This window comes from Mastigoproctus giganteus, chromosome 4, assembly GCF_048544385.1.
Source record: "Mastigoproctus giganteus isolate SK-2022 chromosome 4, ASM4854438v1, whole genome shotgun sequence".
Classification (NCBI taxonomy): Eukaryota; Metazoa; Arthropoda; class Arachnida; order Uropygi; family Thelyphonidae; genus Mastigoproctus; species Mastigoproctus giganteus.
In genome coordinates this window covers 240,170,255-240,197,323 of record NC_143578.1, presented here as the reverse complement: position 1 = coordinate 240,197,323, position 27,069 = coordinate 240,170,255, and the positions used below count along the sequence as shown (strand labels likewise).

Sequence of the window (27,069 nt, the reverse complement as noted above, 5' to 3'; positions counted from 1 at the left end):
GAGCACATATAGCACAATCTGCTGAAAATTGATTTTTACACTTTCGAGGGATGATTATGAACGTTTCAGTACATTCACTCAATTTTACCTGAAATAATTTATAATCAAATAACTACAATATAAAATAAGGATAGACATATTCAAACAATTACATAAACACAAATGTATAAACAACAATAATAAATAAATAATAATTATATTTATGAATTTTGGCTGAATAGGTATGCAAGTGCTTACACAAATGCTAGGAGTGCCAGAAGTATTGTAAACGAATTTCATGAATTTGAAGTGCTGGTCAAGATATCACAGAGAGATATTATTGGGATATCAGAGATATGGTGTTACATGGAAATAAGGAATGCTGAATTGAAATTTGGGGAGTACAATGTGTACAGAAAGAATAGACAGGATAGGAAGGGAGGAGGGGTTATGCTGTTAGTTAAGAAACACAAAATCTAAGGAGCGCATCCAGTTGATATAGATGGACAGAGCAATGTTGAGTCAGTTTGGTGTGACATAAGCACTGGGAAAGCAAAAATGAGGGTAGGAGTTTGTTATAGGCCTAATGACTGAAGAGTACAAAGAACAATTATACAGAGAAATAGAGTTGGTCAGTAAATCAGTGACTTATAATGGGGAATTTTAACTTCCCAGATATTGACTGGAACTTGTGGTTTGGTCACTCGCACACTAGCAAGGCTTTTGTGGATTTATTGGATGATTGTTTTCTCCAGAAGCATGTTAGAGAAGCAACCAGAGGGAGTAACACTCTTGATCTGATTATCAGCATTGATTATTCATGCATTAAGAATTTACAAGGGGATAATCACCTCCTTATCCCTGCTAGAAAAATTCCTGTTTATCACCATGAGCTACTCTTGCAGACTGTCTGCACTGCTAAAAAAAATTTATATCTGCCTGCACAATTACTTCCAGCTCCTTTTCATTCTCTACCACTGTCAGTGTAGTACCACAGAGTTGATACGTTACTCTGGGGTTACTGCTTTCCATATGTAGTACTTTACATTTGTCAATGTTAAACTTCATTTGCTACCTCAACTTTTCTAGATCCTGTTCAACAGCGTACTGTCATTAGTGTCATTAACAACCCTGCCAACCTTTGTATCATCTGAAAACGTGGACATTAAGCCTGATATATCATCAGTATCATTTATAAATACAGAAAACAACAATGGACCCAACACTGAACCCTGAGAGACTCTACTAATAACATTAGTCCACGAAGAGCAGTGTCCACTGATTACCACTCTCTGTCTTCTCCCACTCAACCATTCCTTCATCCATAGCGGCAATTTGCCTACAATGCTGGCACTACTTCAATTTGAACAGCAGTCTTCCATGTGCAACAGTATCAAAAGCCTTTCTAAGATCCAAATACAGGATATTAAAGTTATTCCCTGCATCCAGTTGCTTTGTGACCACATCATAGTATCCAATCAAATTGGTCAGACAAGACTTCCCCTTAACAAAACCATGCTGTGTCTGAGCTATAACTGAAGTCTTGTCTAGATGGTCCTGCAGTGCTTCTTTAACCAGTGATTCCATTAATTTCCCTGGAACAGAAGTTAAAACTAACAGGTCTATAATTACTTGTGTCACCTTTGATCCTCCTTTGTGAACTGGGGTCACATTTGCACATCTCCAGTCCATGGGTACCTCCTCTGAGTCCAATGAAGTTCTCATGATTATGGTTAAGGGTTTGCTTACTTCCCTTGCTGCCTCCTTTAATATAACTGGATAGATTCCATCCACCCCAGAAGCTTTTCTTATGTTTATCTTCAACAATTTCTCCTTCACTTTCCTCTCAGTTATTATGAAATCATCTAGCTCACTGCCAGAGTTTAGTTTACCTCTGGCATTCCCCTTCCTGAATAACTCCTCATGTGTGAATGTAGATGTTGTTATTTGGTTTTTAGGAGCATCAGCAACTAAGGCCATATTGCTCTGGGGATATGTGGTGGTCATTTCCTGACCTTTCCGCATCCCCCATATTTGGTGGTGACTGGCTCGAACTTCGGTCTAATCAAGAAGCTTGTGCTATGCACTGCTGCTCCTGCCCACCTGGCTACGGAGGTGCCTGAATGTAGATGATCATTCTCAGATGACTGCCAACTAAATAAGTATTTTGAATCTACATTCAAACATGAGGTGTATTCAAGGATGAGAGAGCCACATGTTTATCAAACTCCAACAGGAAGTTAATTGATTTTGTAATAACTGAGTTGCTCTCAGTTTTGGAGAAATAGTTGAAGTTAAACATAAGAAAGGCATCTGGGGTGGTTGGCATCTATCCAATTATATATGTGACATGAGTAATTACGGATCTGTTAGTTTGACTTTGGTTCAGGGAAAATAATGGGGGTCACTGGTTAAAGAGGTGTTACAGGATCACCTAGACAAGATAACAGTAATAGCTCAGACACAGCATGGGTTTGTTAAGGGGAAGTCTTGTCTGACCAATTTGATTGGATACTATGATGTGATCACAAAGTAACTGGATGCAAAAAATAATTTTGATATTATATACTTGGATATACTTCAGGAAAGCTTTTGATACTATTACACATGGAAGACTGCTGTACAAATTAGAGCAGTATGGCATTAAGGGCAAGTTACTGCAATGGATAAAAAGATGGTTCAGTGGGAGAAGACAGAGTTGTTGTTGTTGTTATTTTGTTTTTAAGAGCATTAGCAACTAAGGCCATATTGCTCCGGGGATATGCAGTGGTCATTCCCTGACCTTTCTGCATCTTCCGTATTTGGTGGCTCATGGGCTCGAACCCCGGTCTAATCAAGAAGCGTGTGCTACACACTGCTGCTCCTGCCCACCTGGCTACGGAGGCGCCAGAAGACAGAGAGTGGTAATCAATGGATACTGCTCTACGTGGACTAATGTTATTAGTGGTGTCCCTCAGGGTTCGGTGTGGGGCCCATTGTTGTTTTGTATGTTTATCAATGATATTGATGAAGGTATATCACGTTTACTATCAAAGTTTGCAGATGATACAAAGGTTGGCAGGATTGTTAATAATAGTAATGACAGTATGCTGCTGCAACAGGATCTGGAAAAGTTGGGCAGATGGGCTGAGAAGTGCAATTGAAGTTTAACATTGACAAATGAAAAGTACTGCATATGGGTAGCAGTAACCCCAGAGTAATGTACCAACTGGGTGGTGTTACACTCAGGATAGTGGAGAATGAAAGAGACCTGGGGGTAATTGTGCAGTCGGGTATGAAGTTCTCTGAGCAGTGTAGATGGGCTGCCTGAGGTGGTCACGGGGTTTTGTCAATGATATACAGGAATTTTGCGAGCAGGGATAAGGTGATTATTTCCTTGTATAAGGCAATGGTCAGGCCACACCTTGAACACTGTGTACAGGTCTGGAAGCCTCATTTTAGGTATGTAGAGTTGCTAGAATGAGTACAGAGAAGGGCAACAAGACTGGTGAGAGGAACAAAAGGGTCCTCTTACGAAGAAAGGCTAAAGTTCTGCAAACTGCAGAGTCTGGAGACTAGGCATCTGTGAGGCGATCTGATTGAGGTGTATAAAGCCTTGAATGGATTGAGCAGGCTTAATACTGATGGGATTGCTCCGATTACAAACCCGAGGGAACATAAACAGAAACTGAGGAAAGACAGTTGTTGAATAGTGCAGAAATTTGCCTTTAGCCAGCGGGTAGTTGTTGACATGACAGCATTGTGGAAATTGATAGATTAAATAAATTCAAGGCAGAACAAGACAAGGTTCTTGAGGTTATCGCAGACGTTCTCTCAGACATGCCAGACAAGCTGTACTTGCTACCTGGGAGTCTAAAACGCTGAAGGAACTGATATACGGGTGACACTCAAGTCAAGCAGACCCAATTTTGGCGAAGTCTGGATGGTTTGTGACAGCCAAATTCTCTGCTTGCACCTTCGCGATGGTGGGACTGTTAGTAATCCTGGGTATAACCCCCCCCATGTGCAAGCACACTGTGGTTGACCACCCAGGTAAGCAGGGATCGGGATGTGGTGGCCACACCACATGGGGGAATGCCACCCGTCTGTGTTATCAGGCAATACTAGGTGGTAGATGACTCTCACCAACTGGTGCAAAACTACCACTTTGCTTATTGGAGGCTTGAAGTGGTGGAACCTATGTTTAGTCTCCAGAGCTAAATTCCTGTCAACCTTTCCCATCTCTTCCATTATACAGTATGACTGATGATTTTTGAAGTTATGATATACATCATTGGAGAGATCCAATCTTCCTTACATTTCAAGGAAGATTTCAAGGGTACAGCTCTAAAACGGTGTTTGCAGGCCGGCTGCTAGTTAGTACACTGAACCGAACCTATTGGTAACTCTCTAGGAGGCTTCCGGATCAGCTAGTGTATAATCGTGCTACCTCTACTCTGCCAGATAGTGACTGGAGGGAGTCCGAGTAGTGTGTATGCGGGAGGCATTGTCGAGGCCATGTTATGTCAAGGATTTGGGTATAATTCTACCATGTGTACGGCATATCCAAAAATTTCATTCCTTCATACAGCATGTCCCCCCCCCCACTTTTTCTTACTATTGAATATACCACAAATTGTCAAACCAATAGGGTAAGCTTATCTGCGAAACGATCTGAACCTCGCAAACACTTCCTACTTCATTTCACAAATATACGTGGTCTCAGTTCTAACCTCAACGATGTCCATTTCCATTTGCAATCTGCCAAACCCCATGTACTTTTTTTGACAGAATCTCAGTTATTGGTTGATTCAACTACTACTCATCTCAGATGCCCAAATTATTCGCTGTATGTTTCCTTTCACCTCAAAGGTGGTACTTGTGCATATGTCCATTCTGATATTCCCTGTCAGAGACTTGGCAATTTGGAATCTCCTCTCTTTGATCTTCTCTGGCTTAAAATCTCTCTACCTCATTCTGGCAAATTCATCTGTTGTCTCTACCTTTCTCTCAACTCCACTAATCACTTGAAGCTTTTTTTTTTTTTTTTTTTTTGATTTGGTAGTTGTTGGGGCATCGGCTTCTGTGGCCATATTGCACCTCCCAAGGTTTTTGCAGTACTTTGATCCAAGCCCGAGGCGGGAATCGAACCCGCGACCTTTGGGTTGCCGGGCAGGTACTTTACCCACTCGGCTTCACTTGGAGCTCTTTGACTTCCTCCCTTTGCAACTTGACTTTCTCCAGTCCAACTTTCCTAACAGTGAGGTAATTTTCCTTGTTGATTTTAATGTTCACAACTACAGCCGGCTTCCATTTTCTAGTCACACTGACCGAAATGGTCAAGATGCTAAAGCTTTTGCAATTACTAATGACCTCGCACAGATTGTTCATTTATCTACCAGAATACCGGACAATCCTAACCATACAGCTAATTCGCTTGATCTTTTTCCCACAAACAACCCTTTTAAGTACACGGTCAAAGTGAGTGGTCCTTTAGGCACCTAAGATCACAACTTGGTGATTGTCTCTTCTCCAATGGAGCCTTTATCTCATGGCTATTCCCAACCTCATGTTGTTTGGCATTAAAGGATGCAAAATGGGATGACCCAAAGGATTTCTTTTCTTCTTTTCCGCAGTCGAATTACTGTTTCAAAACTTCTGATGTCAACATTTGCTCAGATTGTGTCAGTGAAATTATTCATGTAGGAATGGAATACTTTATTCCACAAGGCGCCTCCATAGCCAGGCGGGCAGGAGCAGCAGTGCTTAGCACATGCTTCTTGATTAGCACAGGTTCGAGCCCGTGCCCACCAAATACGGAGGATGCGGAAAGGTCAGCGAATGACCACCGCACATCCCCAGAGCAATATGGCCTTAGTTGCTAATGCTCCTAAAAACCAAATAACAAACAACTTTATTCCACACTGCACTTTAAAATCTTGTCCTTTATCTAAACCTTGGTTTTCCAATAAATGTGCTAAGGCTGTTCAAGAGAAGAATGTTGCATATTGTAACTGATTTGTTTCCAATTCTTCAGTTTCATTTCTGCCTACACCAAAGCTCGCAACAATTGTAAAGCAGTTATTAATCAGTCCAAACTAGAGTTTGAACAGGCTAAGAGTAGAAAACTCGCTTCTTGCCCTAATGGTAGCTGAGCATTCTGGTCTCTTGCCAAAGCTATCGGCCGCAACTTTTGCCCATCTATGTCAAAACCAGATGGTTCGTCAATTCAATCAAGGATAAAGCTGACTTGCTGGCATCCTATTTTTCTTCCAATGTGTGTATTAATGATCTTGGTAAAACACCTCCCACCATTCCTGGCATGCTCCATTCACTGCCTCCTGTGGTCTTCCGTCAAAAGGATTTTGATGAAACTTGATGCTCGGAAAGCTCCAGGTCCTGATGGTATTTCTCCACTTGTTCTCAAAATCTGTGCTCCTGAACTTACTCCTGTTCTTTGCCGCCTTTTTTCACTTTCTTATTCCAAAGGTGTTTTTCCTTCTGCTTGGAAATTTGCTCATATCCAGCCAGTTCCTAAAAAGGGTGACAAATCCTTCCCATCCAATTATCATCCCATTGCAACTACTTCTACTCTTTCTAAAGTAATGGAGAAATCAATTAATCACCAACTCAAACTATCTAGAAACCTTCCATCTGATCAACGATCGCCAGTATGGATTCTGTCAATGTTGGTCCATTGGTGATATTCTGGCTTATGTTACCCATTTATGGACAAATTCAATGGAAAAGTTCGGTGAAACACAAGCAGTTGCTCTTGACATCTCAAAGGCTTTTGATCGTGTTTGGCTTAAAGGTCTTCTAAACAAGCTTCCATTTTATGGTTTGCCAACTGTTTTTTGTAATTGGTTATCCAGTTTTCTCTCTAATCGCTCACTGAGGGTGATGGTAGATGGCTCTCTGTTTTCTAACGTCTCTGCGAGTGCTGGTGTCCTCCAAAGTTCAGTTCTTTCCCACACTCTTTTCCTCTTGTATATTAATGACCTTCTTCCTTTGACTGGAAATCCTATCCATAGTTTTGCCGATGATAGCACATTGCATTCCACTTTCCAGTTTGAGAAACCTTGTCCTGCTCAATCACCTTCAACTTCTCGAATATCCACTACCAATTCCTTAAATGCCAATCTCCAGTGGGGCAAAGACAACTTAGTGATGTCAATTCTTCTGTCTTATATCCCGCAAAAAGGAGTCTTCTGCTCCTATGCTTATCTTTGGTGAGACTTCGATTTCTAGGCAAGATGATATATCTCTTTTGGGGATTACCCTGACTTCTTATGACCGACACAAGCACGTTAAAAATATTGCTTCTTCTGCATATAAAAAACTTGGTTTTCTCTTTCACTCTCAGCGTTACTTTTCTTCCAAACAGCTGTTCACTCTGTACAAATTGCAAATCCTCCCTACCATGGAATATTGTTCCCACATCTGGGGTGGTGCCCCCAAAACCTCTCTGAGGCTTCTAGATTCCATTCAGAAGAGGGCAGTTAGGTTAATTAATGACTATTTTTTAACAGAGTCTTTTCACTCGCTGTCTCATAGACGTACTGTTTCTGCTGCATGACTTTTCTACAGATACTAACATGGTCACTGTTCTTCTGAATTGGTTTCTATAATTCCCGCTCTCTCTCTTTCAAAACAGTCCGAACACGTGCCACCACCAGGCAACATCCATTTATTGTCTCACTTCAAACTCACAGAACCAGCTTTTCACCTTCCTCATTTATTCATTCAACTGCCATTTTCTGGAACAACCTTTCTTCGTATGTATTTCCTGAAAATTAGTCTTCTTCAGAAGTTCAAATCTAACGTCAACAAATTTCTTTCGTCTTCTCAACCTCCAACCCAAGCACAGTACTAAGTACTATAGGTTCTAATACCTCTCGTGTTTGGGGTTTTCATAAAAAAAAAGAAAAAAAAAAAGAAAAAAAAAAAAGACAAACATCTGGAATGAATGGATGGGTTAAATGGGAACTGTTTTTTTTTTTTTTTTTCTGGGTTATGCTCATGGGTTTGTTAAGCTTGTTTTCTTGCATCATATGCCTCTACTAATGCTAAGCGTATAAATCAGTCTTATTTCAGTGTAATCGGTATCATCACATAAACTACACAAGCTAGAGAAAAACTGAAAACAAATTTGGAATCATCATCCAAAGATCTATCTAGTCCATGCATTTTTTTTTTCCAATGAAAAATACTTGTTGATGTGTGTAAATACTTGTTGATGTGTGCATTATCATGATGAAAAAAAAATCATCAATTTGATGTGTTCTTTTTAAATATCATTAAAAATTAAGGCAAGCTAGTAAAAATATTCCATTTTCATCAATATTTCAGAGTTTGGAATTCCTATGGTGGAGTAAAGTCACAATTACAATCCACATGTTACGAATAAACTCACTTTTCCAAGTCAGGTTGAAGTATACCAAGTCTGCAAAGCTGAATAAAAAAATTATCAGTAATGAGAGTGATCAAATAAAAAAGGTATATATATATATATATATATATATATTATATATATATATATATATATATATATTATATATATATATATATATATATATACACCTTTATACTTTTATTTATTTTTAGTGCATTTTTGTGGAAAGATAAAAATATTGAAATCAATGTACTGTGATCAGTGACCATTCTGTATACCTTCCAACAAGCATTGTTGGAAGGTATACAGAATGTTAACAGGAGAGATTGGCTTACAGGGATGGGATACAGTTGTTTGTTTGTTATTTGGTTTTTAGGAGCATTAGCAACTAAGGTCATATTGCTCCAGGGATATGTGGTGGTCATTCCCTGACCTTTCCACATCCTCCGTATTTGGTGGTCACGGGCTCAACCCCAGTCTAATAAAGAAATGTGTGCCACGCAATGCTGCCCCTGCCTACCTGGCTACGGAGGCGCTGGGATACAGTTAAACAGAAAGGGTGCAAGAATATTTACGGATGCTATCTAGGCAGTGTTAGGTGGGTTGGAAAACTGCTAGCTTGGGGGAGATTCACAGACTAATAGATTAACAGTAGCCACTGGCAGAGGTGAAAGTGATTCTTGCACTGCTTCTGATGGAATAAGCAGCAGCTTGGAAAGTGAGGTGCTCAGGATTTCAAGGACTGCTGGAAGTCATCATGAAACAAGTAAATACACGGGCTATGTTAGGTTAACTAAAAGTAAGAACAAGTGCATGTATATTTGCATGTACACCAATGCTAGGTGTATAGTAAATAAATTTGATGAATTGAGGGGCTCGTCAAAACATCAAAGGCAGATATTGTTGGGATATCAGAGATGTGGTATCACACAGATTAAGGAATGCAGAATTGGAATTTGGGGAGTACTATGTGTACAGAAATGATAGACAGGATAGGAAGGGAGGAGGGGTTATGCTGTTAGTTAAGAAACACATAAAATTCTAAGGAAGCACATCCAGTTGACATAGATGGACAGTGCAATTCTGAATCTGTTTGGCATGACATAAACACTGGGAAAGCAAAATTGAGAGTAGGAGTATGCTATAGGCCTAATGACTCTGATAAGTATAATGAACAACTGTACAGAGAAATAGATGTGGGCCAATAAATCAGATTGTCATACAATGGGGGATTTTAACTTCCCAGATATTGACTGGAACTTGTGGGTTGGTCACTCACACACTAGCAAGGCTTTTGTGGATTTATTGGATGATTTTTTTCTGCAGAAGCATGTTCGAGAGGAAACAAGAGGGAGTTGCTCTTGATCTAATTATTAGCAGTGATAACAGTGTGCTGAAGTGGGATTAATCAAAGATGTAACTACCATCAAGGGTAAAGGGGAGGGGTTTTTGCTTTTGTAAAGGTGACTATAGTGGTCTCAGACAAGTTTTAAATTCTATACAGTGGAACCAACTGATGACGTTCCCAAAAGTAAATTCTAAATGGTAAACATTCAAGGAATTAATCTTGGAAGCTACTAGGCTTTACATACCAACTAAGAAATACTGTTCAAGTTCATCTTATATCCACTTAGGCCTAAATGGACGTCAGATGAACTAATGAGACTTGTGACAGAGAAGAAAAATGTGTGGGATGCATATAAATTATCAGGAGAGACAGATGCCTATAATGGATATAAGATATTCTGTAATCAAATCACAAAGGAGGTTAGGCAAGCAAATTTAGATTATGAGAAATATTTGGTAAAGGATGCAAAAATAAAAAATAAAAATAATAAAACACCCTAAACACTTCTTTAATTATATAAACTCTAGAATGAAGGGGATGAATGAGATTGGTGCACCTGACATCAATCGTTCAATTGTTGATGATTCTGCTCAGGTAGCTGACAAACTTAATGAGTATTTTGTATCTACATTCACACATGAGAAATTCTGTAGGGAAGTGGAGACCAGAAGCTTATCAATCTCTAACAGGGAGTTAAATGATTTTGTAATAACTGAGAGCTAAGTGGAGAATTTGTTGAAGTTAAACATAAGGAAAGCACCAGGGGGGGTGGATGCAATCCACCTCCTCTGAAGAGATGCTGTATTGAGATGGAAGTGATGCCAAAATAGAGGAAAACACTGCCATTGCAGCTTGAGCCATCCATATATACTGACAAGAAATCACATTAGTTTTGAATATAGGAACTGCATGGAGCTGCTTCACGTTTAGTGTTGGTAGCAGGCTCTTTCCCAACTGACAAAGATAAGTCAGAAGTCAGTTGAGGGGATGGGGTCCATGGAACACAAATAGTGGTGTTTCAATTAATCAGCATAATAATGTATTTTACTTCTTTGTGTGTGTGTGTGTGTGCTATAGTTATTTCATGGTTAAACTGGTCTTCTCAAACTGCATGAATATGCCTCATAAGTATGTAATCAATGCAATTCTTATGCATATCATCTTATTACAAAAAGTCTGTAGTTTATTTGCACATAAAAAAAAAAAAAACATAGCATGCACTGTCATTGATGGATTGGCACTGCCATTTTTATGTTGTTCAGAAGTTCTGATACTCTGAAGAGCAATTTACTAACAGTGTACACCCTCCTGGATTTCAATCTGTAATATGTCTTTATACTGCTGTAACCAATTGTCTTATTTTGTTTCTAGTAGATATGGGCCACTTATAAAAATACATGAGACTAGCCTCCATTACATGCTCAGGAGCAGAATAAAAGTTATTATTTGCATTTGCTTATATCTTTTGCTAATGGTGTCTCCATAATGCACTACTGGATCAATTACTCTTACACAAGTGACCATTCTTGTCAAGTCCACACAAGACTGCAATCAAATGTAATATTACTTCAATAAATATAATGAACAGATAATGGAATCCCATCAGTGTACATACTGTTATCAATATGTGGCCGAACCTGCAAGCATCTAGAGCAAATTTTCTTCTCAAAAATTATATCTTAAGGCTGCTTTGTCTAATATTTGCAAAGGATTTAAAAGGTCCAAGCAAATACTGGCATTTGTTGCAGTTCAATGCAGCTATTAAGATATTATCTGTACAATATCTGTTTATTTCTGTATGTATGATACATATTTCCTATTAAATGCTATGTTTTACATAAATCAAAAAGGAAAGCTATTATGCTCTATCCTACTAGTTTGGGCTTATAACTGTGAGTTAGATCACAACTGAGTTGTCAAGCTTTTCCTCCTCACTGATGAAGTGCTAAAAGGCACATACAGCCATTAGGAAAGCAGTACTAAATTACTAATGAGTAACAATATACTTCTTTTAGGAGGCATGTTACTCATTAGCAGTGCAATAGAGAGGAAACTGATTGTCATAGCCTCCCATTACAACAGCTAAATGCCATTGTATTATGTTTTTTTTTTTTTTTTTTGTCTTAACAGAATAATAACTCCTTGTGCTGTTTATATTTCTGTATCAGAAGTGTGTGAATATGCAGCTCTTTATACAGCCTACTTAGATACTTTAGTTTTAGCCTACTTAGTAAACCAAACATTCCAGTAATGGATTATCCAGATTTTCGTGCTATAATTCTCTTGTTTGAATGATACAAACAAAGTTTACATACAGTAAATATTTTCATTAATTTCACTTTTGTCATGATATAAGCAATTACAACTATTAAGTGCTTTAACAGTCACTGTACCAACTGCAGAGCTACAAACGTGAGCACACTGATTCCTACATCTGCCATCTGCCAGGTCGTCTTGATTCACACAGTTATATACCACAATACTATTTAATCCTGCAGGATTTTCCTTTTCATGTGAAATTATTTTTATTTTATTAAATGGGGAAGAACCCACATGCCAATAAATTTAGTAATTCTGATTACTTCTTGGCAGGTAATTTTCGTGTGTCTGAACAATACTGAATAAAGTTTATTCATTTTCCCTTAATTTCATCTGTAAGCAATAACAACTAAGTTCTTTCATAGTCATTATGTCATAGTACGAAAGAGCTAACATTAATGCTAATAAAAAACTACTTACATCCCTTTTTTTTGGCACGAGATTACCTTTATATATTAGCACTACCTTCAGGACTTGCTCTCAAACTAATATGGCTATATTCTGTCCTTAAGGATTCCTTTCCTAGAGGACTACATGTACTGCATTACTGCAGTTTGTTTTAAATTGTGTTATTCATTAAATGCCTTAATTGTATATTAAGTGAATATATACCCAATTTACAACAATAAGCAATTCTATTGTTTTGACTTAAGCCCTTTCATCTGCATTTATTAATGAGATAAGTTAAGTTATCTTAATTTCCAATTAGCTTAAACTTTATATTGTGTATCATATGTCCAATCTTATATAAATGTTGCACAATCTCTGATTTATCAATTCTGACTCGTTTCATGTCTTTTATATGTTCTTTGATAACATGTTCTAAATTCCTTTTGCACTCACACACATTGGCATAAACGTAGCCCATAGTGCTGGGTGAAAACACAACCAGGAAAAAAAATGAATTTTAAACTTAAAATCTGGGATAATTCTTATATACAGGTAGTTCTCAACTTTACGAGTTAATTCGTTCCTAGCACTTGCTCGAAAAGCGGGAATTTATTTCCCATAGACATAAGGTTAAAAATACGGGTTACGTTCTTAACAATGAAATTAGTTAGCTAATTAGTTTATGTTTAAACAATGATTAATTTATCCAAAGAAATGAAAACGTAGCCTGTAAAATAAAGCAAATTATAATAATAGAGAAATTATTTATGACTTAAAAATGTTAAAGAATGTTTATTCTTCATCATCATTGACTAAATGCACACTCTTTAATCACTCATATTGGCTCGGCACTCGGTTTGTTGCACAAGGAGTCATCTTCTTCAGAAATGTTTTAAGAGGTGTTTGTTTCCAAGATAATCTTCTCTTTTAATTATAAATTTCATGATTGCATGCATAAGCATTTTTTAATGGCACACACAAATTGCAACTAACATGATTTGTGTGGAGTAACAAGTTTACAAAGAAAAAAAAGTAATGAAGAGAAGATTCTGAAAATTTATGTTTTTTATACGATTGAAGATTTCAGTAAAGGGGAAACTCATTTCATCATAATAACGTAAAAAACCACACAGTTCCTGATATCGGTATTTTTGCAAATGCAAGAAGATCGAGTTTACTACCCGTTTATAATTGCTTGCAATAACAGAAAAGCCCAATAAACCAGAAAGTGCAAATTGTTTTTATTGTTTTATGGTCATGACCTCCAGAAATGTGCTTTAGAAAAATATCACAAAGGCGTTTAAAATTGATTCTTATAAGAAAACATATGATAATGATGAAAGTGTAGTGCATTTTAATGATTTGAATTGGTATCTAATAAAATTTACAAACCACGCTCACGACCTTTTATATGGCCTTAAGGTCATGAGCGTGACCTTAAAAATGATAATTTAGAGAGATAAATAGCTTAGTTATACAGCGAAAATTTCAACTTCCAAGATCTTGAAATGAATTATCAAAAAACAATGTGTTATTGGGTTCACATTACGATATTTTCACAATATGGTGGTATTTCTGGAACTGATTAATATCGCAAAGTGGGGTACACTGTATTGTATAGCTACATACGTGGTTTGGAATGCTGTATTTACGAATGTTTAACATTCATTTTTTGCAATTAATGTTCATATTTTCAATTTTGTTGATACATGATACTTGGGGGGAAAAAACTCATAAAGCGAGAACTGCCTGTATGCATATATATTTGTTCTTAAAATGAAACAAATATTTATAAAAGGGAAAATATGGCTTAATACACTGAGTGGCCACTACACTAGGTACCCTAACATTACAGGAACCAGTAACAGGAAACTTCTACGGTACATGATGAAGAGAGAGAGAGAGAGAGAGAGAGAGAGAGAGAGAGAGAGAGAGAGAGAGAGAGAGAGAGAGAGAGAGAGGTAGCAGTAGTTAAAGGCAAAGGAATGGGTTATAACTTCAGGAAAGGAAATTACGATGCCTTAAGGTGCTACATGGCCTCTATTAACTGGGTAGATATCTCACAGAGAGCGAATACAATTGAATTATGGTATACCTTAAAAACAATCACGGAAACCTTGAATGCTTATATACCATTAAAAAAGTACTCCACAAGGAGGATTCCAAGTTGGATGAATAATGAAGTTGCCAAATTACTTGAGAAGAAAAAGATAGCATGGAAAAGTTACAGAGCAATAAAAAGTACTGAAGCCTATAACAGCTACAAATTGATCTGAATAATGCCACTCAAAAGGTTAGGCTGGCAAAGAGAGCAAAGGGGCAGGGGGGGAATAAGGAATTCATCACGTATATAAATGCGAAGAAGAGAAGGGCAAACCATATCGGACCCTTGTGTAATGGACATGGGATGGTATTAGATACTCAGCTGAAGTTGCAGATGAACTCAATAGTTACTTTGCATCGATATTTACAAAAGAAAAACTCTTCGCATCAATGAGCTATTCTGGCAGTTGAGTTGGAAAAAAAAAAAAAAAAATGTAATTAATGATGTTGAAATTTCACACGTTTATTTAATGAAAAAACTTTCGAGCCTACAGGCCAGTAAGGCTCCCGGGGTTGATAGCATTTAATCTATAATCTTAAGGGAGGCGTAAGTGAGTGCATTGAACATTGAGGCTAATTATGAGAGCATCAATGGGCTCGGGAGTGATTCCATTAGATTGGAAAAGTGCCAATTTATCTCCAATACATAAGGGCGGTTCTAAGAGTGAAGTGGGAAATTACCAGCTGGTTAGTCAAGGGTGGAATTCAGGATCACTTAGATAGAAATGGAATTCTGAAGGATACTCAGCATGGTTCTGTAAAGGAAAAATCATGTTTAACTAATCTGGTTAGCTATTTTGACAGGGTCGCTCAAGAGCTGGACTTAGGGAATAATTTTGTTGTTGTTTATTTGGATTTCAGCAAAGCATTTGACTCAGTCCCACATGAGTGGTTACTTTATAAGCTGGAACAGGTTGGAATCACAGGGAAAATCGTTAGCAGGATAGCAGGGTGGCTTCAGGGCAGGAGGCAGAGGGTTGTGATAAATGGTTATTCCTCAGATTGGGTTGATATAAGAAGTGGGGTTTCCCAAGGATCAGTATTAGGACCATTGTTGTTTTTGATTTTCATAAATGACATCGATGAAGGAATAGAGGGCATGATGTCTAAATTAGCAGATGATGTAAAGATTGGTAGAGTAGTTAATGATTGCCACCAAGCAGAGCTTCTTCAGAATGACCTAGATAGACTTCAGAGATGCTCAGAAGAATAGCAGCTAAGCTTTAATCCAGCAAAGTGAAAGGTATTGCACCTGGGGAACAGTAACCCCAAAATAAATACACTTAGGGAAGTTGAACTAAAGCTGGTAGTGGAGGAGCGGGACTTGGGCATTACGATACGGTCAGATATGAAGTTCTCCGAGCATTGTAGACTGGTTGCAAGGAGGGGCCCATGGTGTGCTATCGATGATTTATTGAACAATCGCCAGAAGAGATAAGGACGTCCTAATCTCATTATATAATGGCTATTGTTAGACCACACTTGAAATACTGTGTTCAAGTATGGAGACCGCACCTAAAGAAAGACACTGTTCTTCTTGAAAGGGCCCAAAGATGGATAACTCTCTTGGTGAAAGTGGTAAAAGGGCATCCATATGAGGAAAGAGTTCGAATATGTGGGTTGCAGAGCTTGGAAACTAGGTACCTTACAGGAGACTTGATTGAGGTGTTTAAGGCTCTGAGAGGCATAATCAAAATGAATAAGGACGAAAGTTTCATGGTTTTAAATTATTCTAGAACTAGGGGCCATAATTCAAGTTATGGGGGGGAGAGTAGTTTAGACTGGATTTCAGGAAGTTTTATTTTAGTCAGCGAGTTATAAATTACTGGAATAAGTTACCTACGTGGGTGGTAGAGGCTGACAGTCTGCAGAAATTCAAAGGTCAGCTGGATAATTACCTAAGAGAGGAGGAAAATGCATAGGTTGTCCATTTCCTTTTCTCTTATTAATTTTATTTTTTTTCTTATTATTATTATTAATTTGTTTTTATTCTTATTATTTTATTTTATGTATTTTTTGTTATTTTATTATTATTATTATTATTTATTTATTTTTTTTTTGGCTGGTGTAGCATAAGCCATAGGCTTCCTTGCACATGTGGCCATTACTAATACTAACCCTTTTCGTGGAATAAAGCATCCTTTGGTAACAGCACTGTGTGCTCATACCATGCTACATAAAGCAGGTGGGCAGATACATAAGGATGCTACATGTATGCAAATCAGTGCAAAAAATAGGTAAGACATACCATAACTTTCAATGTGGAATGGTAGCTGGCACTAGATGCACTAATATGAGTATCTGAAAAACTGCAACCCTACTGTATTTTTCATGGAAATCACAGCAAGCTCATTGGATGTTATTTGGTTATGGGCTCAACCTGGATAAACCCAAGATACAGTTGTCATGGGTGTATCAAGGCTGTTCACTAACATCCAGCCAACAGTGATCCTGTGGTTAGAAACAGCTGGTTAGAAACAAGAGGCCAACAGAAAATCTACAGCCAATCAAATAATAACCAAGTACAATGGTGGTAACCAAAGAGGCAGTTCAGAACTTTAAACTTATCGTATCCTGTTGTAACACTAATACTAGACAATGGAAGATCAGAAAAAATGTTGCTCGGTCTGATGAATCCCAGTTCCTGCTGATAGCAGGACCAGAATATGGCAAAAACAGCACAAGTCCATGAACCCATCCTGCCAGACATCACCATTGCAGGCTAGTGATGGCATGCTACACACTGAGGCCCTTTGATAGTAGTAGAACAACATTTGGATACCACAAGTTATCTGGAAACTGTTTCCAACCAGTTGCCTCCGTTCATGGCTATTCTGTATTCATATGTGAATGGGTTCTTATGACAGGATAATACAATGTGTCACAAGGTCAGAATTGGACAGAAATGATTTCAGTAACACATAACTCCAGGGGCTCACATCTGATGAGTATAGGCTTGGCACACCGAGGGTCCTGAGCTGGATATCATCATTCTTCTCCTTGCTGGTGATTCTTTTCTGCCCTGCCCCACCTCTCTCTCTCTCTCTGGGTAACTCAAAAAGTTTTTTTTTGGCTGGTGCAGCATAAGCCTCAGGCTTCCTTGTACCTAATAATAGAGTGAATTTAGCCTACTGCTGTGGCCTCCAATTAATGTGGAATGAAGTGGAATCAGCTTTCTGGAGTAAAGAGTAGAAACCATCCAATTTTCAACAACTGTGGAGAAAAAGTTTCTTTTGGCACCACTGTTGTTGTTGTGAGTTTACTGGTAACTATGGCCATAATATTCTGATACTACTTGTGGAAAGAGGAGGTCAAATCATGTGATATTTATTAATTGCTTTCTTAAAAGATGGTAAAAGCCTCTGCAATATCCTGTCTGTCCCCTAGTACACACTGTAGTGTTAAAGATTCATAAAGGTTTGAGAGAGGTAAATGTCGATTATCATCTCTCTCATGAACACCGTCCAGTCCAGTGTTGGTGAGAGCAATGTGAGTTGACAGATTGGATGTCCATTATTAGATGTGAAACTGTGAGCTGGGTCTCACAAATTTGGCACTGTAGAGGTTCAGCTTTTTTGAAGGTAGCTGTAAGCAGGTTATGTATGTCCAATACAGATCTGGAAAAGAGCGACTTCCTCTCTTCTACTTGACCATAAACTAGAAATCCACTGTTCGGGTTTATGTTTGATTTGAAACAGCTTGTTAGAAGTTTGTCTTCCCTAAACAGCTATCCATTGTCTTTTTACATGTTTTTTTTAGAGTCAGTATATGGAACTTTAAAAACAGATGTAATTGGATCTAGGGCATTTTTGGTATTATAATCTGCACACTTATTTCTTGGGATTACTACATGACCAAGAATCCAGCAGAATCAGATTACCTGATTATTGCTTTGAAGTTGCATAAATGTGGTTTGGATTTTCTGCAACAAGAGAGGGTTGTCATCACTATGGCTTGCTTTAAACACCTTGTTGATTTAATTTCATGAAAAATCAAGGTTTTCCTGAGGGCTAAAGGTAGGCATACTCACTATTAGGCAGGCATACCTAATCAAGTGGTCACTCGGGTGACATACTGTAAAATAATATATTTAAAAAATAATTAAGTAGTATTACAATAAAATAAATCAGAAGTCAAAGGGTTTATGCAATCATATTATACTGAAGTTCTTTCTGCTCTAATCACATTTTAATCAATAAATATCTTTATATGTTAAATTTATATTAAATTCACATAACATAATGGTATTAAAGGTTTGTACATCCAAATGATTTTGTCCATCTGGCCAGTGAATGCTGTCAGGATAAGGGGGAGCGTTGTACACAAACACTTCAATTAATGTGATCTGTTAAAATTACATTCCAAGAAAATAAAGTTTTTTAGCACAACTGTTTAGTAGAATATAAGTTACAAATTTTTTAAATGAATTATAGATCTTCTCAAATATATTTTGAGAATTCGATATCGGTGTGGTCAATGATTATAATTTTGAATGATGTTTCATGAATTTCCAAAAATATTCCTTCAGCATTTCCAACATGTGCTGGAATGGCAAACAAAAAAGCCAGATAATTTTTCAGTTTTCAAGGTTTACTCTTGAAATGCAGAAAAAAACAATGACCACTGAACTGTAAGAAGATCTAACAACTCAGAAATTATTCCTCTCTTTTAACACTTCTAAAATTAAATTTTAAGCAAAGTTTTGTCAATTTGAAACTCTATATTGATAACATTTTTATACATAATGATACTTTCTCTCAAACTGGTGTATCTTTTAAAAGTGTCCATTTCACAAATTTGAATTTATTGAAAGGTTCAGCCCATTTTTCTATGCATAAGTCATTTTACACATAACAAATATTTCATCTTTAAATAATATAATTTCTTCACACTGAATTTGTGATCAGTTAAAATTTTGCAAGCAGCTAAGAGAAATTTTCTTCAATGTATAACTTAAGCATTTTGATCATCCAATGCATGCAACTTGTGAGCTCCATTATGCAAATTTTGGAACATTCAATTTTTAGCAATTACCTGTTGAATATGCCAAATGCACTTCACATAACACGGGAGTACATGTCATTTAATGGCAATTCAAAAAATTTTACAATAGATTTCAATAGTTTTTCTCCAAAAAGAAAAAAAATGCCATCAATACTCTAAAATTTTTAATACACAATCGGTTGCCTAGTTTGTTATATATTACATTTTCTAAAGGACAGAATTCTCGAAATTACAAAGTTTGACAAACTAATAATGAAAATATCATCCCAACCTTGAGCAAGGTCAATGGAGCAAATTGTTCCAAAAACAACACAGATTGTCTGTCCATGTGGAATTCTGCCTTTTGGCTCAGGAAGTTGCTCTGCAGGATGGCACAGTAGGTGTCCTCAAATTCTGCATCACTAAGACCACTTATAGACAGAAGAGAAGGAAGGGAAATATATGTCAGCTGTCATCCTTGTTTTCTTAGAATCAGTTCTTGGTGAACTTATGTGCATAAGTTACTCTTCCACCACTAGAAACAAGAATACCTTTTATAAAGTCATATTTGGTTGATCTAGTTTGAGACTGAAAATGCTAATGGTAAAAACTGTTAGGTAAGCCAATACGTTTAAAATTTCAGAAAACTGGGACATTTATGCATCCTGAAAAGAAACTTTCGGAAATGTGAAAAACACACCAAAACATTTGATTGCTCTAGTATGCTGTGTTACTTTTCTACTATCTCTGATTTCTCTTTATATCTATTATTTAGACTGCTGATTAGTTTATTATAATCTTAAAATAGTATTTTATGTTAAAAAAAAACAACAGTATAATGCCAGTTAATATTCCTTCTTTTATATACTACTAATAATAGCTGGGTATGCAATGTTCCAAAATTTAGCAATGTTATTATTAATTTGGGCAGAAATGGTAAATCAGCAACTGCCAAATATATTTTTAAGAAACTGGACATATAAGACAGAAATGGTAAATCAGCAATTGCTAAATATACTTTTAAGAAACTGGACAAAAATTTGAAGATCAGTGGAAACAATAGCAGGCTCAACAATTTAAACTGCAAGCATATTTGATTAATATGCTTACAGCTATTAATACATACTTCAGGTAATTAATTAGTAATGCATACCTGAAACACCAAATCAGATTAATGCTACACATGCAGCCTGGGAAATCCTCACTCTCAGGCATTCATAAGACCAGAGTAAATCCTATTAGTTTCAGAGCAAGTCACAAAAGTTACAAAAAGTGACACTACAATTGACAGTTCATATAAGTGGTTACTGACTCATTGTTTTCTAGAGTATATGTTGTATTTGGCTATTGAATGAGTACAGGTTTTCAAATATCCTGTTTTTTTTTAAATTCTTTTCTTTATTCCTAATTATTAGTATTACAATCTACAAATCACATTATTCCTTCAAAGATATTATTAAACATAACTGTACCTTACTTAAAAAAAAAAGAAAAAAAAAAAAAAAGAATCCCTAAATAGCTTTACAAATAGTATGGTAGTATACTAAACTATAGGGTGATTATATTTGAACCACATCATTTTGACTGGCTGCGAGTAGAAAGGCAACTATTAATGGTAGAAAGATGAAATTTCAAATGGACATTATTCAATTTATGCAGAAATAGAGCATGCTGAAAAAAAAGAGAAAAACATTTCTATATATTCTGGAAGGGTAATGTGTCAACTACTGCCCAAAGCATGTTATTGGGATTGTTAGTGACATGCCTTGAGATGCTTCCCTTCAGCAACTATCATATGATGAGGTCAAATATACATTCTGGTACACACCAGCACCAATTTCTTCCTAGCTGCAATTTTTTTTTTTTTTTTGCACTTTCCATTTCGCGACATGCATTTGGATAATATCCATTCCAATATAATCTTTTTACCATTAATGGTTCTCCACTTACAGCCAGGTTAAGTGAGGCACTTTAATTATAAGCACCCTGTATATTAGATATTATATTTATTATTATTTTTAATAATCTAAAACAGCAGCTCCCAACCTGTAATGCACAAACTGGTGGTACAAGAAAAGTGTATATTTCTGATAGTTATTTGAATTAAAAAGGTTGGGAACCCCTGCACTAAAACTATAAAGAAATAAAGCCATGAAGCAAACCAGTCCTATTTCTGAGAGAGAGTGAAAATGTTGACCAAGAAATCACACAGTACTTGGTGCATTGTACCCTGTTATAATATGAACTAAGCCTTTAGATGATACTCTAAATTACGCCAAATCAGATACAAAATGCAACCAACATATATATCAAGTAGCATGCTACAGTAATAATAAATAATATGAAAATGATATTTGGGTTGGAGAGAGAAATCTTTATTGAGGCAAAACTCCAGACATTGGTTGAATCAAAGAAGCTGATGGGGAAAAGGAGCAGCTGAAGTATGAATAACAAATGACAAATAAGTACTATATAAAGTTTGTATACCTTGGCAGCATGATGATAACCAAAATTCAAAGATTAAAAATATAGCTATAGGCAGACATTGCCTATATGTCTTTCCTTGATGTATCTGGAAAAGAAAAAGAAGAAAAGTATCAGTAAAAGCACTAAGAAACAATACAATGCCCTGAGAGAGTACAAAGAGTAACTGTTATCATATGGTGCTCAGCCATGAGAAATACAGGAAAGCATTATGCCTTTAACACCCCTCCCCAAGATAATTGAGAATTTTTTTAATTTATAACTATGGGATAGGTACTACAAAAAACAGGTATGTTTTCCCTGTCTTTCATGTCACTCATTAAACCTTTATGTTTAATTTTTAAAATCATAATGTCTATGAACTATATATTTTTGCTATGTAGGTATATAAAAATGTTTTCCTTTTATTTTTATAAACAATGCATGCATATTAAGCTTATTGCTATCAGAATTTTTTTAACTATAACAGATGGAAATGATTACCTTTTTTTTTTTTTTTTAATGTAGTGTTTGAAGAAAGGAAAAATGCAGCAACATTTTCACATTTATTGTTATTTCTGAGATTTTATTGTTATTCAGAGTTAAACATATAAGAATTTATATGTAAGGTAATATGGTCCCAAATACTTTCAAAACTGGCATTAAAGCAAATTAGTGTGCTCTGGCTATAAAATTATTATGGAATGCGATATAAATTAGTAGCGAATAAATATTTGGAGGTTCCAAATGAACAACTAATCCAGTGGTTTTCAACAGGGGTGCTGCAACAACAACATTCCACAGATCCATGTAATTTGGGTTTAAGTTACTTAAATTTATTTTTTTTATAATTTATATATTTATTTCATTATAAAAAGGTGTTTGGTATCGTTTTAATTTTGTTGTGATCTATAACTGATGTTTATTTAGTACCTCTATATAAAGAATAAACTTGTTATATATATATATAATTTGTATTACGAATTTTGTTTATAGTTATATTATTGTAATAAATATCATATAACATATTTTATATATATATATATATATATACAGAGAGAGAGAATCGGATCTAACAGGCAGAAAATTGAGTAGGGGTGCCGTTATTAAAAAAAAGGTTGAAAACCACTGAACTAATCCATGAGTATAAATAAAGATTTACATTTTCATTTCTATTATCAATATTTTTAGGGAGAAAATCTTGAGGTGACATGTACACCTCAAGACATGTCACCTCAAGGTGACATGAGGTGACAATTACTCAACTAGTTGGCATATATGCTGTTAAATATAAAACAAGAAATGTGTAAGAAATATGTTGCTACTTGCTGTTCAACAACATATACTCCAGAGTGGGAGATGCATAACAATGAAGTACTTTATATACTTTCAGTAATGATGCATAGTGACCTTGATCATTATTAATGCAGGTAAGATTTAAAACAATCTATATGCTTTTTACAAACTAAGCTTAAAATAAACTGACTCTATAAACTATAAATTAAGTGTAAAAAAATTACAGGCCCTAGATTAAATAAATAAAAGAGGTAGCTAACACTTCCTTCCTTTCTTCTTGCCCCCCCTCACCCTTACTTCCTCATTCATTAATTAAATGACATAATTAAGAGTGGCTAATCCTAAATAACATCAAATGTATAACTCTAGATTTTAAATTTAGTCTTTTAAGCTGTTTAGAAAACATATCATGGTATATCAGACTGAAAAAAACATGATTCTACTATTTTTTCTGGGTAGAAAATTTCTTGAATACTTATTTCGCTTCAAAATCTAATATTTTTCCAAAAGTACTTTTCCATAAAGCAATTTAAACAATATAATGAAGCAACATTTGTGAACGTTATTTCATACATTGTTTTAATACTAAAAATATTATATACACCACATTTACACAGAATTCAACAATTTCAGATTGAAAATATATTAATACTACAAAATTAAATACAGCTAAGGAACAAATTAAACAACAGTTAGAATGATGTTGGATTTCAAAAGCCAATAAAATCTGATGAACTAAAGCAGATTTACATTTCTTTTTAGTATATTAGAGCTGTTCAAGTTTTTTTTTACCGACATATGGGTTAGTGCAATTGCATCATTTTTATATGTAGTAAACTACAAGGTGGATGAATTGACACCATTTTAAGTATATCTCATATTGTGAATAATGCCACGATATTGCACTACTTTGAATAAGTAATGCTTCACCAATGGAGAAGACTATTGTTACTTATTCTTGGCAGATACCACCACCCAGAGGGCACTGTTTCAAGGCTTATTGGCGTTTACTATGTATAAAAATGATGCAACTGCACTAACCTATATGTCAGTAAACTTCTTCGTAGTCTAAGGTTCTAGCTATAAACGTCATTTATTTTTTTTACCACAATTTTTACGGTGCTCTCTCTATCCTCAAATTACCTAACTTACTGCACTCTCATTTACTGAAGTTAATGTTTTAATCAAGATTACCAATATTAAAAATATTACGTTCATTTAATTTAAATATTAAGTGTATATGGTATACCTAATATGTATACCTTATACACTTAATATTTAAATACCTTATACAACGTATAGGGTAATACATATACAGTAAACCACAGCTATTCGCGGGGGTTACGTTCCTGAGAAATGCCACGAATACCGAAAACGCGAATACTGAGTTATGGCTCCCATAGTAATACAGGGGTTCCGCTACAAAGTATGAAATATATAAGAAAAACTAGTTTAAAATTTTGTCTATGTATGTATTATATGTACCTTCATAATATGACTATGTACATAGACAGTACGTAGTGAAATGCAAGCATAAGGCATCAAAATGGAAATAAGGAACAATTTAATATTAAATGTAATATTTATTAGAAATTTCAAACAAATCTTTCAATCCAGTGCCTTTGCTATAGCTAAAAAACTTATCCTGCCAGTGCTATCACCAGTTTCGCTATAGTGTTGATAAAGGAGTTTTGCTTTTTCACGAATGATGAGTGAACTTAACGGAATTTTATTTTGAGTTCGGTCTTCTATCCACAGATTTAAAGCCTTTTCCATTTTTTCTAATTTAACATCACGAGTTACAGAGCAAATTTTTTAAGCAATTAGTGCGTTTTCACAGACACTACGGCGGATTTTTTCTTCCGATTTCTTGATTGATCGTACCGTTGACTAACTGATTTTATAATGTTTTTCCACTGACGAGACACTTTCACCATTAAAAATTTTGTCTAATAACTGAATTTTACTCACTAATGTCATCACCTTCTTTGATTTTTTTCACAATTCCCTTGTTATTCGTAGCCATATTTTTGTAGGGGTTAGAAAAGAACTTGTCCACAATAAAGTCACTTTTTTTCCATTAACACACTTGAAAAAGTCTGTTTACACTAACACACTGCAAGTCTGTTTACACTAACCATATTGAAAAAGTCTGTTTACACTAGCCATATTTTTGTGGGGTTAGAAAAGAACTTGTCCACAATAAAGTCACTTTTTTCCGTTAACACACTCGAAAAAGTCTGTTTACACTAACACACTGCAAAACGGTAGATTTTTCACTTTTGTAAGCATATCAATTTATAAAATTAAAAGCAAACGACGAAACATTCCATGACAAGCGTATAACACATACTGAACAAGGATTAGAGAGAAACATCCATGCTCGCGATTTTGTCACCCCTCTCCCCGAACCCACTGAGCGCTGTTTTGACAGGGAAAGATGATTTTAGCCACGCCCATGTTTTTTTTATGGCGAAAAATGTTCACGGCGATTTAAAATTCACATTTTTTTTAGGTTTCATTTTATATTAAATCAGCGACCACGAATAGCGGGGGTTTACTGTATAGTATATTCAATGCTAAGGATATTTCAACTGATGTATGTTTATGATATAGTTTAAAATGCATATAAATAATGTCAAAAATTGTTAATAAATTATTAATTTAAAAACTAAATTAATTAAAAATTATTAATAAATAATGTTAAAGATTTATTTAACTGCTTTCTAATATTTTAAAAATATGAAATATATATATATACATTGGATCAAATATAGTAGCAGTTGAAATCCTATATTATCATTTTTAAAATTCTCTATTCAATATGGCAAATTCTCTTTCTAAATTGCAAGTGGATAACTAATTTACTCACAAAAAACACTATTTCACACACACTTTCAATTGTTACAATTTCTTCACAAAGATATCATCTAATACACATAAAAATGAGGGGGGGGGAAATAAAACTGCAATACATTCTTGATGAAATAAGGACTGGTAACATCTAAGGGCTGGTAACTTGATGGAATAAGTTTTGATAACTGCATCCTGAAAAAATACACCCAATGAATAGAATTATTGTTAACAAAAAAAAAATATTTCACCATTTGGTGAGATACTGGAAGATCAGTTAAGTGATCTCTCTGCATAACCATGCATAAAAGGTAACCATAACAGTCATACACTAACCCTTTGAAGCAACTATTTATTTATTATTCTCTTTTAAAGAACTGTGTAAAATGCTTTGTTTCAAATTCTGAGATGCTTCAGCAGGTTAGTTTGCATTTGGAATATTAATGTTACATACAGCTGGATACAGCAGGATGATTTTAAAAAAAATGAGATAATGATACATAAAAAGCATAAGTTAAATATAAAAATATTTCATCATTATTATTCAAATTTCACAGCAGTAATGCAAAATTCTAATTATATTTTATAAACTGCACTTTATAGGCAACTGGTATCTGTGTTTCATTTCTGCATCATAAGACAAATTAGTGAGGCTGTATGTTATATCACAAACTTCTCAATGAATTATTGATAATGTAAACTGATGCCAGCAGCAGTACTATACAAAATAAAATATTAAAAATAATTGCTAAAATATATAATTCAATTATCAATTTTTAAAAATATTTTAAAACAGCTTTTGGAACTTTTTTTTTATAAGGCAATTATGACCAATTTTACAGATATTTACCAACTCATTTATTTAAGTCTGATAGAAACAAAGGGCAGCCAATTTCCAAAATACTTGGTATACTTTTTAAATGGAGTTTTTTCTAGTTAAAAATACTTATAAATAAAAATT

At 35.4% G+C, this 27,069-nt stretch overlaps 1 protein-coding gene across 3 annotated transcripts in view; it reads right to left on the bottom strand.

Annotated features, from left to right (window-relative positions):
- Positions 1–27,069, bottom strand: part of NiPp1 (nuclear inhibitor of protein phosphatase 1) — an 82,478-nt gene that overhangs the window by 40,128 nt on the left and 15,281 nt on the right. The window contains exon 3 of one of the 3 annotated variants that reach the window (XM_090372119.1): positions 19,789–20,031. The exons of 1 other annotated variant lie outside the window; for it this stretch is intronic. In XM_090372119.1, the coding sequence (XP_090228245.1) occupies positions 19,789–19,845 (57 nt within the window). In that variant the 5' untranslated portion in view covers positions 19,846–20,031. Of the gene's footprint in view, positions 1–19,788; positions 20,032–21,983; positions 22,039–27,069 lie in introns of those variants that run through there. One more of the 3 variants, XM_090372120.1, reaches the window with a different exon arrangement.